Consider the following 21,775-nt stretch of genomic DNA (forward strand, 5'->3'; position numbering starts at 1 on the left):
TTATCTTTCGCATGATATACCGTTTTCAAAATTGTGATGACGTCATCATGTCCAAAAGCGTCAATAACTTTGGCCACTTATTTTCACCTATTCTTCACTGTATGTAGTACGTAAACAGTATATAGTGTATACTGTATATACTTAGACGTGAAAATAAAATAGAGAGCGCACTAACATTTTTTCAATGACATAATCGTTATACTGTGCGCAATATTCTAACGTATGACGTGCACGTGGCGTTTGCGCTGCGGATAACCTAACTCGTCCGTAGTGACGAGTTCAAATCTAGTTAATATTATTATTTTCTCTTTATTCTTTTGCATTTTTCTAGTTTTTTATGTATGCATAATATTTTCCTATTGTTGTATTTAAAGAAACTTTTATCCAAGGTTTCAAACACTATATTTGTCTACACCAGTAAGCATAGAAATAATCAAAAAGAATTCATATTTAAAATACAGAGCTCTGATGATGCATATACCATCTGGAATATCTACTGGTATTTTCAACATTACCAATACAAAACCACAGATACAGGACAATACTGTAATACCACCAGCAGAGAAACTTTAAATATCTGATGAATTATTAATATATCACATTGCGAATTTCTTTGTTATTCATAAACTGTAGAAAATACCATATAAATTTCTATGTTTCAACAAAAAAATATGGAAACCAGTAATCACTACTTACAATTTGATGATGTCATATTAACTTTACTTAATTTCTTTCTTTTTTTCTAATGGGTTTAACACAATGTAGAGTGTTAAAACTGTTTCTTGTTAAACCACCATAAAAAATATCTAAACGTTCTGTCTCCTGAAATTAAAAGTCTTTACAAAATAAATTTTTAAGCCTGTTTTGTTTAACAATAATAAAGTTAATATTTATTAATAAATACTAATATTATATTTATACAAATCTAAAAAAATATCTGAAAGTTTAGTCTGCGTGAACAACTGTAAACTACTTAGTAATTATTATTATTTTATTTTTCTGAAATTAAAGTCTTTACAACATTTTTAAGCCTGTTTTGTTAACAATAAGAAAGTTAATATTTATTAATAAAAATATTTAATATCATATTAATAACAATGTAAAAATATCTGAACGTTCAGTCTGTTTATAGTAATCAAAATATTATTTCATTTTTCTGAAATTAAAACGAATTTGAAGGCCTGTTAATATTAGGTAATTACTATAATACTTATTAAAAATGTTATAAAATACAATTTACTGTAATAATTACTCCAGATGCAGGATGGGAGTGCTAACACGATACAAACAAATTAAATCATAAATAAATTTTTACTCAATGCTATCGGCCTGGACCCACCCCGGTAAGAAGTAGATTGTATTTTTGTCTCTTCTTAGCACGGTAAATCAATCACAGCTAAAGTAAGGACAATAATGAATAATTTCACCATAGATTTATTTTTATTTTAGTATAAATTGACATAATTTATAATTATATTTTTAAAAGGATGCATTTGTTTGTGCATGTGTGCTCGCTGAATCAAAAGAAATTAGATTCACAAAAATCCACTGAAATAAGAAGATAAAAGCATCTTAGCCTGGGAAATCTGTAATTAATTAAAATGCTAATATAGTATTATTATCATGGTCACTTTATATACTACGTATATTAATACATGTTCTGATGGAGGAAGTAATAGAATATTTATAACAAATACATGTAAAAATTCAGTTTCAAATATCTTGTTTTATCTGTGATAAATGTTGATTTTTTCTTCCTTATTTCACAATTAGAAATTAATTTGTGTAATGCCACAGCCTTGAAAATCATTGCATTCCATAATTAGTGAAAAAATATAAATTATTCAAGCATGTTTAGTGTGGGAGATCTCAAAGTTAAATACCATGTGGGAGGAGAAAGGCTTACATTTGGTATTGAAGTTTGGCACTAACCCCACTCTGTGCTAATTGGCTGTGTCTATTTTACTAGCCCAAATAGTGTTGTGGGCCTACTGTGTATTGTCTCATAAAAATACACTACTGTTCAGGTACTACTATGTTTAGTGTGGGAGATGTCAAAGTTTACCATGTCGGAGGAGAAGGGATTACATTTGGTAATGTTGTCACTGGCCCCACTGTCCTAATTGGCTGTATATTTTACTAGCCCAAATAGTAAGTGGGCCTACTGTACTGTCTCTTAAAAATACAATACTGTACAATACTACAAGATGACAGGTGAATATTATATCTGGTATTGGTAAACAATTGTTAATTTAACTTAGGGTAAAGTTTATCTCTACTAGACCTAAATAAGTTATCTTTACTAGCCCAACAAATGAATTGAGTACAGTACAGCAGCACAGTATGCTTATAAGTTATATTGTACACCTGCTACATTAAGTACAGTAACAGGTACTTACATATTAAATATTATAATTATAATATAACTGAGGAAAGGTTAGTGTTACCAAAAGCTCAGCAATTTCTTTCTGGCTGTTTTACTTTATCATTTTATTTTAGCCTTTTATTATTTTTTTGTATCTCCATTGAAATCCAACTACTGATATACCACAGCATTGTCATTTTTTTCAGTAAACTTCCTTTTGATAAATATTAAAATTAGTTTGATATTTAAAAATAGAAAATATACATTCATAATAATTTACTACGCAATTTATCATAATAAATATTGGTCTATAAAATATCATAAAGCCCCATTGTTGATATTGTGTGTTGGTACTACTAGAAAACCAACAGCATAAATAATCTATTGTGTGTAGTTTCCACACAACCTCACTTGAAAGGAGCTGCTTATCATGGACTTTCTTTTTCATTTGTGGTAGGCTATTGTCATGCAAAATAACAATAACCCTTAAAGCTATACATTGTATACAGTCAGAGTCTGTATCTAGGAATTTTAAACCATGCAATAGAGAATTTCAACAAATGAACAATTGGACGCACAATTGATGGTTAAAAGGGTCAAATTATAATTATTTCTTATTCTTATTTTTTAAATATTTTATTTCAAAATCAACTGATTGATTATAAATAGAATAAAATATAAAAATACCCCCGGAAATAGCAAAACCTAAATAATACTGTATAAGGAAGTATCGAACAGAATAACCTTGGATTTAAAATTGGAGACTTATCAAATTTTAAAAAAGGGTCACATTATAATTTTTTTTTTCATATTTTTAAAATATTTTATTTCAAAATCAACTGATTGGTTTAATATAAATAAAATAAAATTCCCCCGGAAATAGCAAAACCTAAATAATATAAAGAAGTATCAAACAGAATAACATTGGATTTAAACTCAGAGACCCACCAACTTTTAAAAACAACAAAAATAAATACATTATCAATATTAAATTTAAAATAATCAAATAGATTAGTATAGTAGGATATATGCAATACGTGGAACATTATTATTATTATTATTATTCTAAAGTAAAATTCTACATCCGGAGCAATTTAAATTTAAACAGCTTTGTCGTAAAGATTGATGCTAAGTAGAATCGTGTGTATAATGTGGTGATAATAGTGGGGTGCCTTAAGGGAAAAAATGGTCAAAAACGTTACACGGATGACAAAGTTTTCAAATTTTGCACATATGTTCACTTGGACATACAGATTAAAAAAATCACTGTAGCCAAGAAAAAAAATGTATTTTATGACCATATTTGGAGTATTTTCAAAATGGCCGCCAAAACAAAATGATGGTCCATATCTTAGTAACCGGTAGGAGTACAGAGTTCATTTTAGTGTTAAATTGCTTAGAACACATATGTTTCTATTCACTCTAATACAACATTTTATTAGAAAATGGCCGGAATCATCATTTCCGGAATTGTGACCTTTGACCCTAGTATGGTCATATCTCGATAACTACTGACAGTAGAAACATGAGGTTGGTCTTAAAATATTCAAAATATACATGTTAGTATTTGGTCTAACGGACTATTTTTCCCAAAAGTGACTGGAAATCATAATATTGACCTTTGACCCGATAACCTCAAATTTCGTTACCGAATGCGCATAACATCAAAATATTGGGCTTAAATTGTCAAAAATGTATATTTTTGTATTAATTAAGGTAATGACTGAATTTGTCAATTGACCAGAAGTAATGATATTAACTTTTGACTTAAATTTTGTTTTATATCACTACAACTAACTTCAGTGTTATAGAGAAGCAGTGCCTTTTCGACATAATCTATTTTTTAACATTCCAAAGACCAGTTAAAATAAATCACAATATTTGTTATAATAGTTTCTATTTGAGAATAATAAATACTAATAATAACAATGATTTCATTATTTAAGGTCCATAGAACCCCTTTTATATACAATCAATTACTATAGTATTACCTAGACAAAGATTTCCCTCCAAAATGAGTATTCATAAAATCCGGCATTCTGATTGGCTAAAAGTTTATGAAGCCAAACGTGTTGACAGGTGGATAATTGCCAAGTGGTAAGTATTTTTATGCTTATAAAGCAGTTGTTGATTTCAAACAAGTGTTTTTATTAAATATATATATTGATTTACCACTTTAAAGCATTAGGTTACCATTAATTTACTTTCTTGTTTCTTTTAAGCATTTAAATTGATTATCAATTAGGCTAGGCTAACACAGGCTCGTTGCTAGGCATACCTCCACGGCGAAAACGACTGTGGCAATGCAAAGCGGATGCCTCTCATAGGCCTAGCAAATGCTTAGTTACAGGGAGTCCCAAGTGTAGTTTTGTGAAAAATTATATTGCAATTACACATCATTATTAAATTTAACTTTAAATAATTTTAATAATTACAATTTTTTTTTAATAATTTTAAATAATTGATGTAGGCTATAGGTTTAGGACCCATAGGTACAGGAATTGCTTCTTACACGTATTTTGGTTAAAACATGAATGATAGAAAATGAATAAAAGAAAAACATTCATATTTATTTTTTAACTATCAGGATTGTTATTTGTTTAAGTTTACTCTATATATTTCACAGAATTTATGTTCGAGACACTAGCCCTATGACTAGACTAGGTGTAAGTAAACACTTACAATGGACTGGTCAAGATGCATTATATGCCAGTCTGTTACATCGGAAAGTTTAAGGTGTCCACAAAAACGAGGAAACATTAATGCTAGATGTGTGTACGAAGCGTTTTTAAACAATGTAGACGGCTTTAAGCAACTACAAGCTTCACCACTTTCATTAGAATATGGAGACCATGGTACACCGGAGGCTTTTATTAAAAACGGTGCCTCGTGGCATCATTCTTGCCATTTGAAGTTCAACAACACTAAGCTGGAAAGGTTAAGAAAACATCAAGTAAAAGAAAACATAGATACGAAAGAGCGGTCTTCAAAAAGACAGAAAGTTGCAAGTCCTAGCAGAAATAACTGTATTTTCTGCAAAAAAGATACATTTCAAAAGCTTCATGAATACTCAAAGGTGTCACTGACAAAATACTTCGAAGAATGGCGACAGAAATGAATGATTTTGATCTTCTTGCTACTATTTCGAATGGTGATTTAGTAGCTATTGCAGCAAAATACCACATGGATTATTTGACGCAATTTAGAAATCGATATAGAAAACATCAAAGCAATACTTTGTCTTTTTCTAAAACAGAAAGAGATCGTGTGAAAGGCAGAGTGTTTGCAGAATTGGTTTCTTATGTAGAGGGATTAGTAGAAGAGGGAACATTGTTATTTCAATTATCACATTTACATTCTTGGTTTGAAGATCGTCTTCATCAATTTGGAGAGAATATATCATTTAATAAAACGCGCTTGAAAGAAATCCTTCTACAACATTTCGAAACCATGGGCCTACATGAGCATTTTGATGGATACAAATGTGTTTTAATTTTTGAAGAGGCCATATATCAAATGTGGAAAGATGTGCATCGTCGACAGTATGAAGAAGAAGCGCTGTTGTTTGCAAAGGTTGCAAAAATCTGCAGAGAAGATATTTTTCAAATGACGGATGGTTTTCAGTTCAAAGGGGCATTTCCTCCTCGTTGCCAAGAGATGGTATCACCAAGTTTAAAAATGCTGATAGCTATGATTTTATATGGGCCAAACACGAAGGAGCACGTTGACAATTCACAGACATGCCTTACAATATCCCAATTGATTTCTTATAACTCCAAGAAGAAGGTAAGAGAAGAAACTGGTAGGCCTACTGAGCGTCATAACCTAAACCGAGAACCACCTCTACCAATTTACATTGGGATGCTTATTCACACCAATACCAGAAGTAAGCTACTCATAGAAGCACTTATCTACCTGTTTTTCGCATTTGACCATCAGAATTACAGTCGTTGGGTAAGTGTTCACATCCGTGATATGAAAGCACTACCATCTGCTATCAAGGAAGATATCTACAAAAATTGGGTTGTTAACAAGAATAGAAACTATTATAACAAATATTGTGATTTATTTTAACTGGTCTTTGGAATGTTAAAAAATAGATTATGTCGAAAAGCCACTGCTTCTCTATAACACTGAAGTTAGTTGTAGTGATATAAAACAAAATTTAAGTCAAAAGTTAATATCATTACTTCTGGTCAATTGACAAATTCAGTCATTACCTTAATTAATACAAAAATATACATTTTTGACAATTTAAGCCCAATATTTTGATGTTATGCGCATTCGGTAACGAAATTTGAGGTTATCGGGTCAAAGGTCAATATTATGATTTCCAGTCACTTTTGGGAAAAATAGTTCGTTAGACCAACTACTAACATGTATATTGTGAATATTTTAAGACCAACCTCATGTTTCTACTGTCAGTAGTTATCGAGATATGACCATACTAGGGTCAAAGGTCACAATTCCGGAAATGATGATTCCGGCCATTTTCTAATAAAATGTTGTATTAGAGTGAATAGAAACATATGTGTTCTAAGCAATTTAACACTAAAATGAACTCTGTACCCCTACCGGTTACTAAGATATGGACCATCATTTTGTTTTGGTGGCCATTTTGAAAATACTCCAAATATGGTCATAAAATACATTTTTTTTCTTGGCTACAGTGATTTTTTTAATCTGTATGTCCAAGTGAACATATGTGCAAAATTTGAAAACTTTGTCATCCGTGTAACGTTTTTGACCCTAAGGCACCCCACTATAAGTATTCCACAACCAAGCAGAGTTTTATGTGACTATGCACAGCATGGGTATTATGACATTAATACCGTAATGCACTTTAGTCTAAGATTCTAGACAGCGATTTGGCTGTTTACTTTGGTAAGGAAAACATTTTGGCACACATGGCGTGTCATACCTTGAGATGGAATAATTTTTCTGATTCATTTACAGTACATGTACTTTAAAGTGCTGTAAAATCATAAGCTGATGGTGACAATAACTTGGGGCAAGTCAACAATATAATGTAGTAAATATTTTTTTAAGCTCTGTCTACAACCATCAAATTGTATGTGACAAAAAATGTGAGATGTGATGTTGTCATATTACTATCATATTTAAGTGTATCACTACCAAACTAGTTTGATAGTAGTGTAGACAGAGCTTTAGACATGTGAGTAGTATACAGTCAGGGACGGAAGACTGACTCTAAAGAGCCTTGTCACCCTTTGGGCCATAAAATAAATTTGCACCCAAATATCAAAATGCCCCTAAAATACTCCAATCGTTGGCTTATACAGTATCCGCACCAACACAGTATAGATATAAACGGTTTTAAATTGCACACTTAGATATAAGTCCATCTTCTATCATTGAACTGTGCGGAACAGCACGTCTGGATGCCAACCAATGAAAGCTGATGCTCAATGTATAAACATTTGTTCATCTGTTTGTAAAATGGTATGTTAGGTCAGAAGGATGTTTTTACAGTTGTCTGACGCTTAAATGGTAGATAAACGTTGATGTGACATTGTATAGATACAATGGTTGGAGTCTTCTTTTAGGGATCATCCCGTATTCGAAACAGAAATTAAATTTTGCTCATACAAAACCGAGTTATGTAACTCTCTATACAAAACCAAGTTTAACACACTATACAATAGTACATGTCAATGTTAACATTTTGTGATGTCATTATATTACAAAGGCTAAGGGTGAATGAAAACAAACCAAGGGGACAAGAGTGGGTATAACATTGCATAAATCTTGACAATTACAGTATACAGTGGATATGAAAAGGCTTCTTCAGGTGGGAGCAGAGTTTTTTTGAAAAACCACTTTAATAATAATTTAGGCTGAGTAGATAATGCGACTACTGTAGGCTGCATAAATGGATGAATTGAGGCGGCATCAATAACTGCCACCATATAGCTTAAAGAAATCCTATGTTCCTGTATGTTCAACATCCTGAACACATACCACTGTTACTGATACAGTGAATTCAAAACATCCTAAAATAATTCATAAACTGCAAAAATCTTAAGCTCTGTCTACTGTACACTATCAAACTAGTTTGATCAAAAAAGTGTGATGTGCCCAAATATGGTAGCTATAATATGACATCACATTTTTTTGTTTGACATACAATATATTCTAAAACCAACCTCTCTTAAAACCTTTGCCGCATCTTCACATACATTCATACCACGCGATTCTGTAACCTCGACAGATCCAAGGTACTGAAAAAATAACAACAATAAAACAATGTTTTGTGATTTTTATAAATAATGCCATCAATGTATTTTGTTAATTGTGTGACAGGTATTTTAAATTTCTTAAACATGAAGCGTAATAGTTATGATGTTCTTCTTATCAGGTTCAAGTCCGGTTGGAGGCATTTAATCCCGCAATAATTTTACGGGACTACAGTACAGTTATCCATTGTAACTGCGTGGTAATTATAGAAAACACTGTACAGTATTATAGTCAATATATTTTGTGGATACTGTACTGTATAGTATTTTATACAATTACTGAGTAGAGAAATTACTTACTTTAACGGAAAAGTTACACGAGCCAGCACGTACAAGTTTTTCGTCTTGCTGCCATTGGTGAGGTTTACTCGCTGTTGGAACACGTGATTCCTTCCGCCTGAAACTCCGCCTTAGTTTCTTCATGCTTAGTGATCTTCTAAGGCGATTTCCACGCTTAGGGGGGCTGCCTCCTTCGCCACCAGCACTGCTACTGCGCTTCCGCCCACCAAAGAAAAATTCCCTATAAACAAAAACAAAATAATTTTAACAATTAAATTAATAATAAACATTCCTGTCCTGCAGACGATGACCTGAGATCATCCAATGACTAAATTTAGTTTTTCTTCCTGTTTTACTTTTTTTCTTTTGCTGAAGTTCTTCTTTTATTTCATTGCTGTACAGTATACTACTGTATAAACGAAAACATGTATGTACTGTATTTCATTTTCATTTCATTTATTTCCGTAAACATAATAATTAATACAAATAAACATCACAAAACTCATGACGGTGACAGGATTCAACAAAGCAAACTTAATTGATTACAAATTTTCTCCACCATCACGGATCACTATTGTGAAAACGCGATTCCTTCCGTTTGAAACTTTAAGTACAGTATTAACTATTAAGAAAATGCTGATGATGGTTAACACATAAAAAAACTTTATTATCTCAAACAAACCGAAGAAATTACAAGCGCTTGCAGTCGAACATACTGTACATAAAAATATACAGATACACTATAAAAATATGAAATTTACTCAATACTAGATTATTTAAATATTTTAAATAATTATTTCAAAAACCTGATTTCTTCTAAATCTAATGTAGCTCCATCAAACGCCATGCTGCGACAAGATTGTATCACATCTCCAAGAGAATGAATATTGAAAAATGAAGCGCAATACAATAATTAATCTTATGCATGAAAACCATTAAATCAATTACGTTGACGCTAGATTTCTATAAACATGCTTGTTCAGGTGGTGGTTTCTAAGCATTCGTAAAGTGAGGCTTTATTTTTTATTAGTAGATGACGGCACAGATTGTTATGTTTTATAACAACCTCCTAAAATCATTCGCTAAGGTTTAAAGGTTACATTAGTGTTTATGACATTAAGAAAATGATTCTTTTGATATTGCCTTATTGTACAGTAAGTACTTAAAAGTGGAAATGAACCTTGGTGGTAGCTAATGATATACTTGCTTACAAATCCTAGGCCAGGTGTCAGTTCATATACTGTACTGTATCCTAGCTCTGTCTGTACAAACAAAGGTACAGTACCAGGATATTTCCACCAGTGCGAATACTGTACCTACTGTACTAAAGCACCATACTGCACTGTACTGTATGTAACATTAACAATTGGTTTGGATCCATGGATTTATTTTTCCCTGTATCCTACTGTGTGTTTGCATTTTTGACACGTGTTTCAAAAAAATAAATATTTGGAAAAACCCAAGAAGTACTGTATCAATGATAAAGGACAATTTTGTATAACAAAAAATAGAGTTTTTTTTATAATCCATAATATTGACGATGCCTATTTTACTGTACTGTATGAGTACACAAGATAGAATTTATTTAGTATTTATGAATAAAGTATTAAAGCTATACTATAAAATAAGTAAAAATATACTCTAGCTTGTACTGTAGATCACTGTGGTTAAAAGTATTCAAAAGGTGTGTTTCTATTGTTGATAACACAATAACTAGATAAAGGTGAAAAGACCAGAAGAATAGTCTAAGGTGAGAGCTAATTTAATCCAATCATTTAATTCTCTAGAATAAAATTTCCTAGTCCACTCCAATGTGCTCCATGAATGAATTGATGTACTGTACAATACTATACAGTATTGTAATGTACAACTCCATGAATTGATGTACTGTACTGTAGATTGTACATTACTGTAGCAAATTAGACAGTACTGTACAATCTACACTTACTGTACATTACTGTAGGACCATAATCAAATACTGTAGTCCACTTTTTAGTACTTGCAGTATCAGAAAATGATATTTAAAAAATAGTTAAAAAAGGCTTAAAATCAGATTAATACAGTGATACCTTAGCTCTTGTGGTCCAAGCAATGACAATTAATCACAAAATGGAAGAGTGTAGATTTGATTATGTACTAAGTTGAAAACAGTCATTTTTATACAACACAAGTTTGTTTATGACATAAATAAATGCTCTGTATCATTTTGACATTATCCACATTGCAGTTTGTTTACTGTATGAGATAAAACATGACATTTTAATAGTTATACAGTTAACTTAAAAGCATGATATAAATTAAAAGCCAGAACTGAAATCAGATCCTTTGTCAAAGCAATAATGCTGTCTCTTTCTCATTTACTGTACTTTAATTAGGAGTTATTTTAAAATGAAAACAATTGACCTGGGAATTACACTGGGAATATATTGAGACACTGAACTAAATTACAGTTTAACCTATTATAAGAACGACGATGAGACAAACGGTAATGGTTGGTTGCTTATGAACTCTGTCGGAGGTTACTTCAGATACTGCCTGGGGATTTTTTTACCTTTTTTAAAATGACTTTTATATGTACATATTTATACTGTACTACATTAAAACTTTTTCAAGTGGAATAGTACAGTTCCTACAGTATGTTGAGCAATACTTTTTGGCCTTCCATACATTTTGGCCTTCCATACAGTAGCATGGAAATATAAAATTAACTTACAGTTACAAACAACTTTAATAATGTACAGTATTTAGTATTGGGATGAATGATTTTCAATAGAAAGATGGCCCAGTTTGTGGACAACACCATCATTCCAATAGGGGTGTTCAACTGTGTTACTGTAGTAGTAATAGTGTTAATGTTTATCCAGGTAAGGTACAGTTAGTCACAAAATAGACTCTAGTATCTTAGTCACCTGTACATTACAATTTACTAACAAACAGTTAGTAAACTTGTATTTACATTATTAATAAGATCTACACAAGATAAGCTCCCAATAGTGAAAGGCGTAATTTGTACAGATTTTAAGATAAGCCAACATTATTCAAAGTAAATTAAAACCTTTCATGCTATCAAGTGCGTGTAAACAAAAGCATACCCTTGCGGTACTCATAGGGGAATTCCTCTATACGTAATATGGCTTATGTTAGTCATACAGTAGCCAAGTGTACAGGTATGACATAATACTGTACTCTGTTGCCATGCCGTGATTATAGTTACTGTATAGTATGTTTCCAAGTACAGTACAGTACTTTAAAAAGTAGTAGTTAGATGTACAGTACTGTACAGTAGCTGCTGTATTGTACACATTGTCAATTTAAATCTAATGTACAGGAGTACAGTATACTTATTAATTATGGAACAATATCTAAGAATTAGTACTGAGCTGTATTGTTGTGCCACCTGCTCCCACATCACACTACTGATTTGAACATTAAGAGGTGTACGAAGTGGAATTACCGTTTGTTTTATAGCTGCAGTATCTGAGGCAAAATTGAATTACCGCACACGGTTGCACAGCGGGAATAAGAGGTAAATTTCAACCTGTCCGAACGGACACCTACAGTACAATCACTGTTTAAAATACATACAGTATGTTTAGTTTTTTTTTAAACTCTGTATCCAACATTCTGAATTTGTCTACTAAGGTGGAACATTATTAATACACTAGAGTTGTGCAAAATAAGAAAACTATCCAGGCTGTAGATTTTACACATTATGTGTGTTTTAAAAATTTACATCAACAAAATCTTTAATTAAGAACGTTTTCTGCTAATCTAGAAAAGTGTTACGTTCAATGAAGTTGAAGACCGTACAGTACTGTAATTTACTGAATGGATTGTATTCATTCATGGTAAATTTTTGTTAATTTGTAAAATGCACTGCAGTGATCCGTGGACAAATCTCTTTGAATAGCCTCAGTTAACAATCATAATTAACAGTTTTGCTACCATTAACGCAAACTAAAAAACAAATTAAACCAGTCATCCACATATGGTATGGTATTTTAAAGTAATTTGGATTTTTTAACTAAAAACAAATTTGAACTATAAACTAACTATACAGTAGGTTGCTACTATCAGTAATATTATAAGAGTCTCAAGTATAGTCACAGTATTACACGCCATGTGTGCCAAAATGGGTTTTTTTTCGGATGTACTGTCCAACTACAGTATAAGCCAAATCATCTTCTATATATTTATAGCATACAATACAGTAGCCTATATAATACATTAGAAATAGATTTATAGGTCATCATATCACAAACCCCTCCTCCACACTGTGTGTGTACACAGTACTATACAAGCAATCCATTTTCTATACAAAAACAATACAGTACAGTTTGGTCTAGCCCCTGTTTAAATTAGGCTATATCAATTTTATTATAAACATTGACGCACAATGTTACCAGATGTCATCCATTCTGAATAGTCTTCAAAACTCTATGGAATTATTATTATCCAATATCATGCGTCACTCATCAACCAGTATGGTAGCAACACAGGTGTGGAGAATTGGAATGTTGTTGAATTTCAACTTATAATATTGCAATGAAGGAGCATTTCCTTATTTAGCTCAGGCCACTTCTTTTTTTATCCAAGAGTAGATGATACAGTGCTACTGTATAAATGTACAGATTCAGTCATTCATAAAGTACATATAGTACAATGATAATTGTTTTCTTGGCAGAAAAACACAAGCAAAACAATACACACATAATATTTACATTCGTGATCAACATGGACTAATCAAGCAATATAAAATACAAAAGACCTAATGACCTACTGTATCTTTGGAACTCATTGTTGTGGAATAGAATGAAAATTTATGTACAGTAGTTTAATAATATAACAGCTACTGTACAATATGGGTTCCTAGTTTTTACTACCTGTACATTATAGCTAACTGTAAGTTGTAACAGTGTAAAATATTATTATGTATTCAAGTACAATAGACCTTGTAGAGTCTCATGCTACAGTATGAAGTGAACTATTGTAATAATAAGGAAACCATTCAAAAATAAAATAAAAATTGCCCGACCACAGCAGACTACTAAATAATACGTTGCACAATGTGCACACTACTGTAAACTACTCATATTTTTTTTAAACATTTATTTTATGTACTAACTGTACTGTAGCCAACTCAACTCTTCTATACTATATACTAAGTACAGTACTGTATTTTAGCGAGAGTTTTTAAGTACCTGTACATTCATTATGTCCCTTCCTTTCATACTGTAGAACCATACTACTAAATTTAATATCTTTTTTTATATACACTGTATACTAAATATTTACTAATACTAAAGTAAACTAACCTGTCTCAAAATGTGAATTGTTAATCAAAAAGATTAATTAAAGATACAGCACAATAGGCTGGCTTTCACAAAGAAAATACCAGTAAAAATAAATAAAATAACAGAACTAATAAGCTCATCACAAGACCAGGCATCAGGATGTGATGATAACAGAAAACAATAAACCAAAATTATGAATAAGTTTCTTTTCAAACTAAAATAATACTGTGCAAATTTTATACAATATAAACAACTGGTATTTTGATTACTTTAACAAAGTATAATAGTGGAATAAACAATAGCATTTCCTATACCACCTACTCAATACTGGAGGCTGGATAATGAAAGAAAAAATAAGACACTTTAAGAATAAACTGAGACTTTACTGTAGTGTAGTAGTAGAGGTCCTTTGAAAGAGCCAGTGAATATCATTATCAGACAATTATTGACCCTAATTCAGGGTCGCCAATGAAAGAAGACGGTAACAATGCAATTAACACACAAACTGATGACTAGTACACATGAAGTACTAAGTAGCAAGTGTGTATATTTACACTAAGATGTCAGTAGGAGGAAGGATGTGTCCATTTCACTTGCCACTAGTTATTGGCAATACCGTAACCACAAATGGTTTGAACTCGTTCACAGCTCAATTTCATTTTTGTTCTTTGATAGGCCATTATTGAGCAATTGATAGATTGTAACCAGATTAACACAACATTACAATATTAAAACAATTAGATCGCACAGTACAATTAAGTAAGACTATAGGTAAATTGGATGCCAACACAATTATATACTTAATTCCATTTGAGATCCAGAACATGGATTTATTTTTTATTTTATTTCAACCGAATCCAACAGCGAAAAATCGCCAATTATAGGATGCCTTAAAATAAAAATATATACTGTACATAAAAAATAAATCAAAACAAAATAAATCATACAATGTTGTATGATTTATCAATTAAAATCATATTATTGTGATATTTTTAAATTTATAATCAAGCTACTTTTGCTAGATCTGTAAACAAATATTATTGTACATTTTTCCTGCAACTAAAAATAGACTCGGCCAATTACAACAACCCCTCCAGCAATTTTGAGTGTTTATCACTTAGGGTTATTGGATGACATCTTAATATGGGACTGATGACATTTTGAGGCAGTTCTGGTAACTGGGAATGCTTAATATGGCATTCATCTCTCTGTCAATCATCTTCCAGACAGTGGTCATGTCAATGACCTTCACAAACCATCAAGATCAGATACTGATTACTACTGAAAACTAGGTAACAAAATGTAATTAATTGGTTAAACTTTTGTTGAAAGAAAAGACAAACCTAATAATAATGGTGAAGTACAATACCAAACAATACAGTAATATTATTTTATTTTTACATATCATAGGCCTAGCCTATATATCATTTACCTAAAAAACAACTGATTAAAAATGTGTAGAAAGAATAAAAAATAAAGATGTGCTCAAAATAAATGTCAGACACCCACTGTCAGTAAGGCCTAGAGTAATAGTAGTAGTATTACTAATAAAAAAGCTAGGCCTAGCCTAGGCCTAGTTAGGTTGCCACTTCCCCACTCATTGGCGGTGTGGCACTGTACTGCTCGCGCACCATACCACCAGTAGCAGTGAGTGCTGGCCTCTAGGCCTAGCTTGCTAGGCCTAGAGTCCCTCAAAACAAATGCTTTTTATGAGCTAGTCCTATATGTGTGTGCGAAATATGGTAGATGGTAGGCTTAACAGGCTAGCTATGAAATGTTTGTCTAGTAAGCCTAGGCCTATTAAAATACCGAGTGTGTATGGAAGAATGGGATAACATTTTGACAGCAGACAACAAAGTGGAGTGAGCCATTTTTAGTACGAAAACTAAAAATTTAACAAAGTTTTTGTCAGACAAATATTGCAATTAGGCCTAACTGTTTAACTTACTTTATGCGACCCATCGCCGTTCAAAGTAAAACTATAATCCAACTAAAAATCCAAGAGTACTTTAAATATGAGTTCAAATAAAAAATAACGAAACTGATTAAAAATTGATTCCAATTCACTTCTAACGGAAGACCATCAAAAACAACCTCAAGGCCCACAGTAGGTGCAGTACTGTGTAATTTAGTTGCGTACTTTTGATGACGTACGGCATTCCATGCTGATCGAAAAGGGCTACACTTCTCTAGCTATTTTGAGCAATTTAGACACAACCATTTTAAAAACGGGTCCACTACATAACTATTTAAATAATTACAGCAAATAAAAGCGTTTAACTATACTAATTTAATAGCTTAAGAAGCACACCTATATTTCTTTTAATTTAATTTATATTTAACTGTTTAATTATAAAAAAAAATAAAAATTAAATGACAGTATTGCATTGTAAAATACGTTTCTATAATGCGCTGACCCATAGTCATTAAGGGATCGCCTCCCATTAAAAAAAGTGTACTTGTGTAAGCATGGAGGAAATATACAGTAAATATACTGTATTCCTCCATGGTGTAAGCAATACGGTGTCTTACTTTTAATGTGTGTAAATATAGAACTTGATTTATAATTCTTTTTGATCAAACAATTGTATCATCCTAAAATTAAATAATCAACTTTAATATAAGCGATATTTATAATGCTAATTCCAATATAATTTAAAGTCGACTTATCAATCTTTTATTTCTATTTAATATATGTGAATTTATAAATGACCACGAGATAAATAAATCATACAGATTCTTATAGCTGATCGTGCGGTGCCGCAGCTTAATTGCTATTTTGCACTTTAATAAACATATACTGTACACATGTTGAGCTTGCCATAGCAGACAATAACAGACACTCTATGGGTCTATTATATAGTCGCTTTAAAAAAATCGTTTAAAAACAACAATGTCTTAATGTCAGAAGGTGTTCATTCTAAACAATTAAGAAATGTTTTTTAAATTTTATATTTTTAAAAATATGCATTACCAGTATCAAAATTATGTCTAGTTTATTACCGCGTCTATTGCTTTATTTCATGATCCCTGAATAAAGTTTTTCTTACGGAAGCTGGAAGACCCCACTTGGTCGATATTTACCAGTAAACACTGATTTTGAAATACCAACGAAATGTGTCATGAATTAATAATTAATCATTCTTCTGTAAATACAAATCAAATTTTTGCTGTATGCACTAGATCGATCGAAAGTTGAAAATGATGACAGAATATTATCGACAAAAGAGTGACCAAAGGATGATTCACCACGGAGTGTAGGCCTGGTGACTCACAACATACATGAAGATTGTTCAGGACCTTTGTTGATTAATCTCCAGACAAAACTCATGAATGAACTGGAACATGAACTGAACATTTATTGGAATTATAAATCATTGGAGTTGGAATCATTTCAATAAGCTGTCTCTGAGAGTGGACAGTCTAAACAATGGCTGCTATAAGTTTGTGGGTTACATGGGTTACCTCCATGGTCAGGATTTGGGCTGGGGTGTATGCACAATCAGGCCTACACCCAAAACTCCACCCAGGGAATTAGCCTTGGGGAGGAGTATGAACAAAGGTGTGTTTGCTGTCATTAGTTAAGGGCTTGGTAAGTTATATAAATATTCATAAAACACAATGTTTACACTTTTTGTTGGCAAAAGAAAATGGACTCGACTAGGCCTTAAGCCTATATAATGTGGTTAGTTGCGGGAAAAGTTCGAGTGAAAAAGATACGACATAGACCTACTAATCCCTGTTTGTTTTATGTGTTTTTATTTAATTCGTTGTAAATCAAAACAAGGCGAAGGGTACCCGAGTGGAACATGAACACATTAGTTCTTACGTAGTGAATCATTTTTATCGATAAATATTAACAGTGTCGGCAAGGCTTTGTTTCAGTTTCGATGAAAATTTATTATTGATATGTGATATAGAGAAATACAACGTGTTCAATAAAACAATCATCTTAAATTTGGATATACTGTTCTGGGTTTAAACTCAAATAAATCAGCACATGAATTTAATCGTGAATATTAAACACTATTGAAACCCATCCGTGCGATAAAATAACAAAACAATAAATCAATATGCGTTCTATTATTATTAATTATGATTTATTGGTATGTGGTTGTTCCAGGTTGTGAGAAACATATTGGCCGATTACTTATGTTAAAATTTATTTAATATATTCCAATGGAATTTATTGTTGTATTAATATATCCCATGAAAATGGGTGGATACAACGGGAACGACGAAAGACCGTACTAAGGTGATATCTTCGCGCGCGCGGTCGAATCTGGTGTACAAAACAGAAGTTAATTGACTGTAGAGGGCGCTACATGATAAAGTTAAACAGAGCCATTTTTATATAATAATACTGTATATGGCTCTGAAGTTAAAAAATCTGTACGCAATTTCAAATTCGTGGAATAATTTCAGGGTGTCCACGTAATTTTATCAATATTATAATACGGTTAAGGTGCAAAATGAAGCTTTCGTTGCATTGAGTATGGGAAATACTACTATAGGCTAAATAGTTGATGATGATAAATATTGTTGAAAATTCTTTAAGACATACTTAAAATTAGTAAAATCAGGGTTGAAGGGGAGGGGTACATTTCTGTATAATAGGCCTGCCTAACCTCCCGTCTCTAGTCAAATATTTGGGCAAAGAAGGCTGGGGGACCGTACCGTGATATAATGATAGTTCGACAGAATGAGGAGGACTTTAAAAAAAATCAACTAAGCCTGAATCGTTTTTTTTCATTATTTCCTTCATAAAATCCATCGAATTTCTTTATTGCGGATACTTGGGTGTTCACATTTTTGTTTTTCTTTCTCTTAATGTGCGATGACTAAGAATAGGTAAAATAATGAACGCTATCGACTAAACGGCCTCGCCTATAAGTAATAACACTTAGAAAAGATGATTTTATTGTTCGCATGATGATAATTAGTATTTTTCCGAGACAGCCAAATGACATTTTAACGTACACATTAGTCCGTTAGTTAATAATTGTCAACGTCACTGGCTAATGCACACTGATATATTGGGGGAAGCGTATCGATATAATATGTGAAAAGTAGTGGGTTTGTGTTTATATAGGGTTGGGTGGTTATGGGTGGGGCGCAGTTGATTTTTAAATTACTAAATCAGTTCAGGAGTTGGTTGTAAACGATGACGTATGTGAGGTTGGCATAGTATGAAGATGGATCGAATATGGGGAGAAAAATGGTAAAGAGGACCTCGTGCAGAAGAAGTGGATCGAGTGGGTCAGATAATACTGTGTCGTACCGTGTGTATGAAATCAATGACGATGGGTAAATTTGGTAAATGGATAAATGGACACTGGGGCGGGTGGGGGCAGTGTATCGATGGAGATGGATCGAATATGGGAATGAGTGGTAAAAAAGACCACTGAGGGTTCATGTTCTTGAAGAAGTGGAGTGGGTCAGATAATACTGTGCCGTGTGCAAAATGACAAATGATGATGGGTCATTTTGGTAACTGTTGGCTGTAGAGTAGTTTGTAGACTATCAGATAATGATTAACGTGGAATACTTTTAAAAAAAATAAATAATTAATTAAAACATATTTACATACGTGTCTCGACACACAAAATGCACGGACGACGTGTGCTACTACAATATTGGAAGTATGTCGGTGTTATTACGAGAAATTCTTTTAAAGGCATTATCTCTAAGTACGTACTTGCGCAATTTAGACACAATCAACAATGAAAATGTAATATCTACGTCTCTAACTATATTTCCTGGTTATACCATATCAGATTCTAAAATAAAAATACATTTATATTTATGATTGCATAATCCTCGGAACGAGATGATTTTGCAAATAAAAAATTAGGCGTACACAAGCCGCATGGGTCTCTTACTTTGCATCTCAACATTTTAAGTAGTCCCGTCAGAACAATTCAATGTGCACATTCCGATCGTAAATGACGATACAACGATATAAATAATTGAGCTAGAGAATTAGTATTTTCAAAAGTAATAAAAGTACCTATAGATATAAAAGTACCGATATATTCTTATCGATGGTATTTTTTTTAGAAGGATAAAATGTACTGCGCAAAAAATTATTGCGATTTGTTTTGTTTGAGTGTCTGAGAGAAAATGTTGCATTCGCTTTAATTTATTGGGGGATTATTTCTACAGTTTATTTAAGGTCGAATTTCATCCTTCAACCAATCACTGGCATAGTATACTAATTCGGATGTATCTGATAGATTTACTAGTACATCAGACCCTACAGTAAAGCAGCTCCTCTGATTAATTAAAATAAAGGGGGGAGTAGGGCAGGGGAAACTTCGGAACCAAACAGAGTGTTCCAATAGGGATTTCCTCTTGAAAATTATTGGCCGACTGTGTTAAAACATATTTCTAGTTATAGTTTTACCCCCATATTAGGGCCCGACCTCAACAAGTGAGTTTCCCTATAGTTTTTACGGAAAGTGTCGCCGTAATGGGCCTATTGGATGTCCTTTTGGAGGAGAGGTCTCCTTTATTCGAAGTCAAGTATCATCTGTGGGGGAGAGGGGGATAGTTCTTTAGAGTGGGACCACTTGATTTTGTGATAATTGCCTTAACAATGTATAGGTTTCATGTAAGACACGGTTACTACCATAGACCGATTTGAAAAATAAGAAAAAAATACACGGGCTTTGTTGTGTTTGAAATGAAATACATACTAATAAAAATACCGCTATACATTTAATTAGGCCTCCACGTATAGACATATACGAATTAATTTAAAATACATGTTCCGGTATCGGGAGATCAAAGGGCACCTTGCATTCGACAGGTAGTCGGGAGTGCCTGGTGAAAATTGACGTAGGGCTTATCAAAATGAAATTATTAAAAATATTAATGATCCATGAAGTATACGAAAAATATATTAACTTACATTTTATCTGTACAAGACTGACCGCTTTTATTCCCTGGTGATGATAGCCACAAATGAGGCAGAACAGACGTGAACATACAATGAATTACAAATAGATTGTAAGCAGTATATTACCGTTTATATTAATAATCGATACAAAATGGTGGTAGGGCGTACAGCACTGATAACATACAGGATAAACAAACACATAAAACGTACCTTAGTCACTGTGCAAAGTGAATCCCAGGCTATTTGTTCAGCGCGCCGTGTGTATATATAAATACACACACACACCGTTCAGGTAAAATATTCCGATTAAATTCCGCAATTTAAAAATCCCGTAATAATTGTTTAAATTATGTTCGGATGCAAATAGAATATTAATCATCCATTAATAAAATAAAATATCCATTATTTCGTTAAAATATCTCGCGTTATGAACACGCCTATATGTGTAAATTTTAGCAATATCGGTGTGTTGTATATATATAATTAGTCAATATGGCATGGTTATAGCTAGTCATTCAATAAAGAGCCACTCTCAAGGTAAAATCAATAACAACCGACCAGCGCATGAGCAGAGCATGATAAAACGTTTCTATAAAGATGTTCGCCTTTTTTCTTAATATTACGAGAACCATAGGAAATACAGAATAAATTCAACAATAAACTGGAAGGCTTTGGGGCA

At 32.3% G+C, this 21,775-nt stretch overlaps 1 protein-coding gene across 4 annotated transcripts in view; it reads right to left on the reverse strand.

Moving 5' to 3' along the window:
- Window positions 1-21,382, reverse strand: part of LOC144851944 (protein numb homolog) — a 43,348-nt gene extending 21,966 nt beyond the window's left edge. For 2 of the 4 annotated variants that reach the window (XR_013614245.1, XM_078709613.1), the window contains exons 1-3: window positions 9,708-9,902; window positions 8,923-9,142; window positions 8,533-8,607 (exon numbers count right to left, since the gene is read on the reverse strand). Coding sequence is in view for 3 of the 4 variants with exons in the window: in XM_078709613.1 (XP_078565739.1) it covers window positions 8,533-8,607; window positions 8,923-9,142; window positions 9,708-9,748 (336 nt within the window). In the remaining variant the exon portion in view is untranslated. Of the gene's footprint in view, window positions 1-8,532; window positions 8,608-8,922; window positions 9,143-9,707; window positions 9,903-16,143; window positions 16,337-21,306 lie in introns of those variants that run through there. The other 2 variants (XM_078709615.1, XM_078709614.1) reach the window with 2 other exon arrangements.
- Window positions 21,383-21,775: the final 393 nt, after the last annotated feature.

The sequence above is a fragment of the Antedon bifida genome, chromosome 9 (genome assembly GCF_963402885.1).
Source record: "Antedon bifida chromosome 9, ecAntBifi1.1, whole genome shotgun sequence".
Taxonomy (NCBI): Eukaryota; Metazoa; Echinodermata; class Crinoidea; order Comatulida; family Antedonidae; genus Antedon; species Antedon bifida.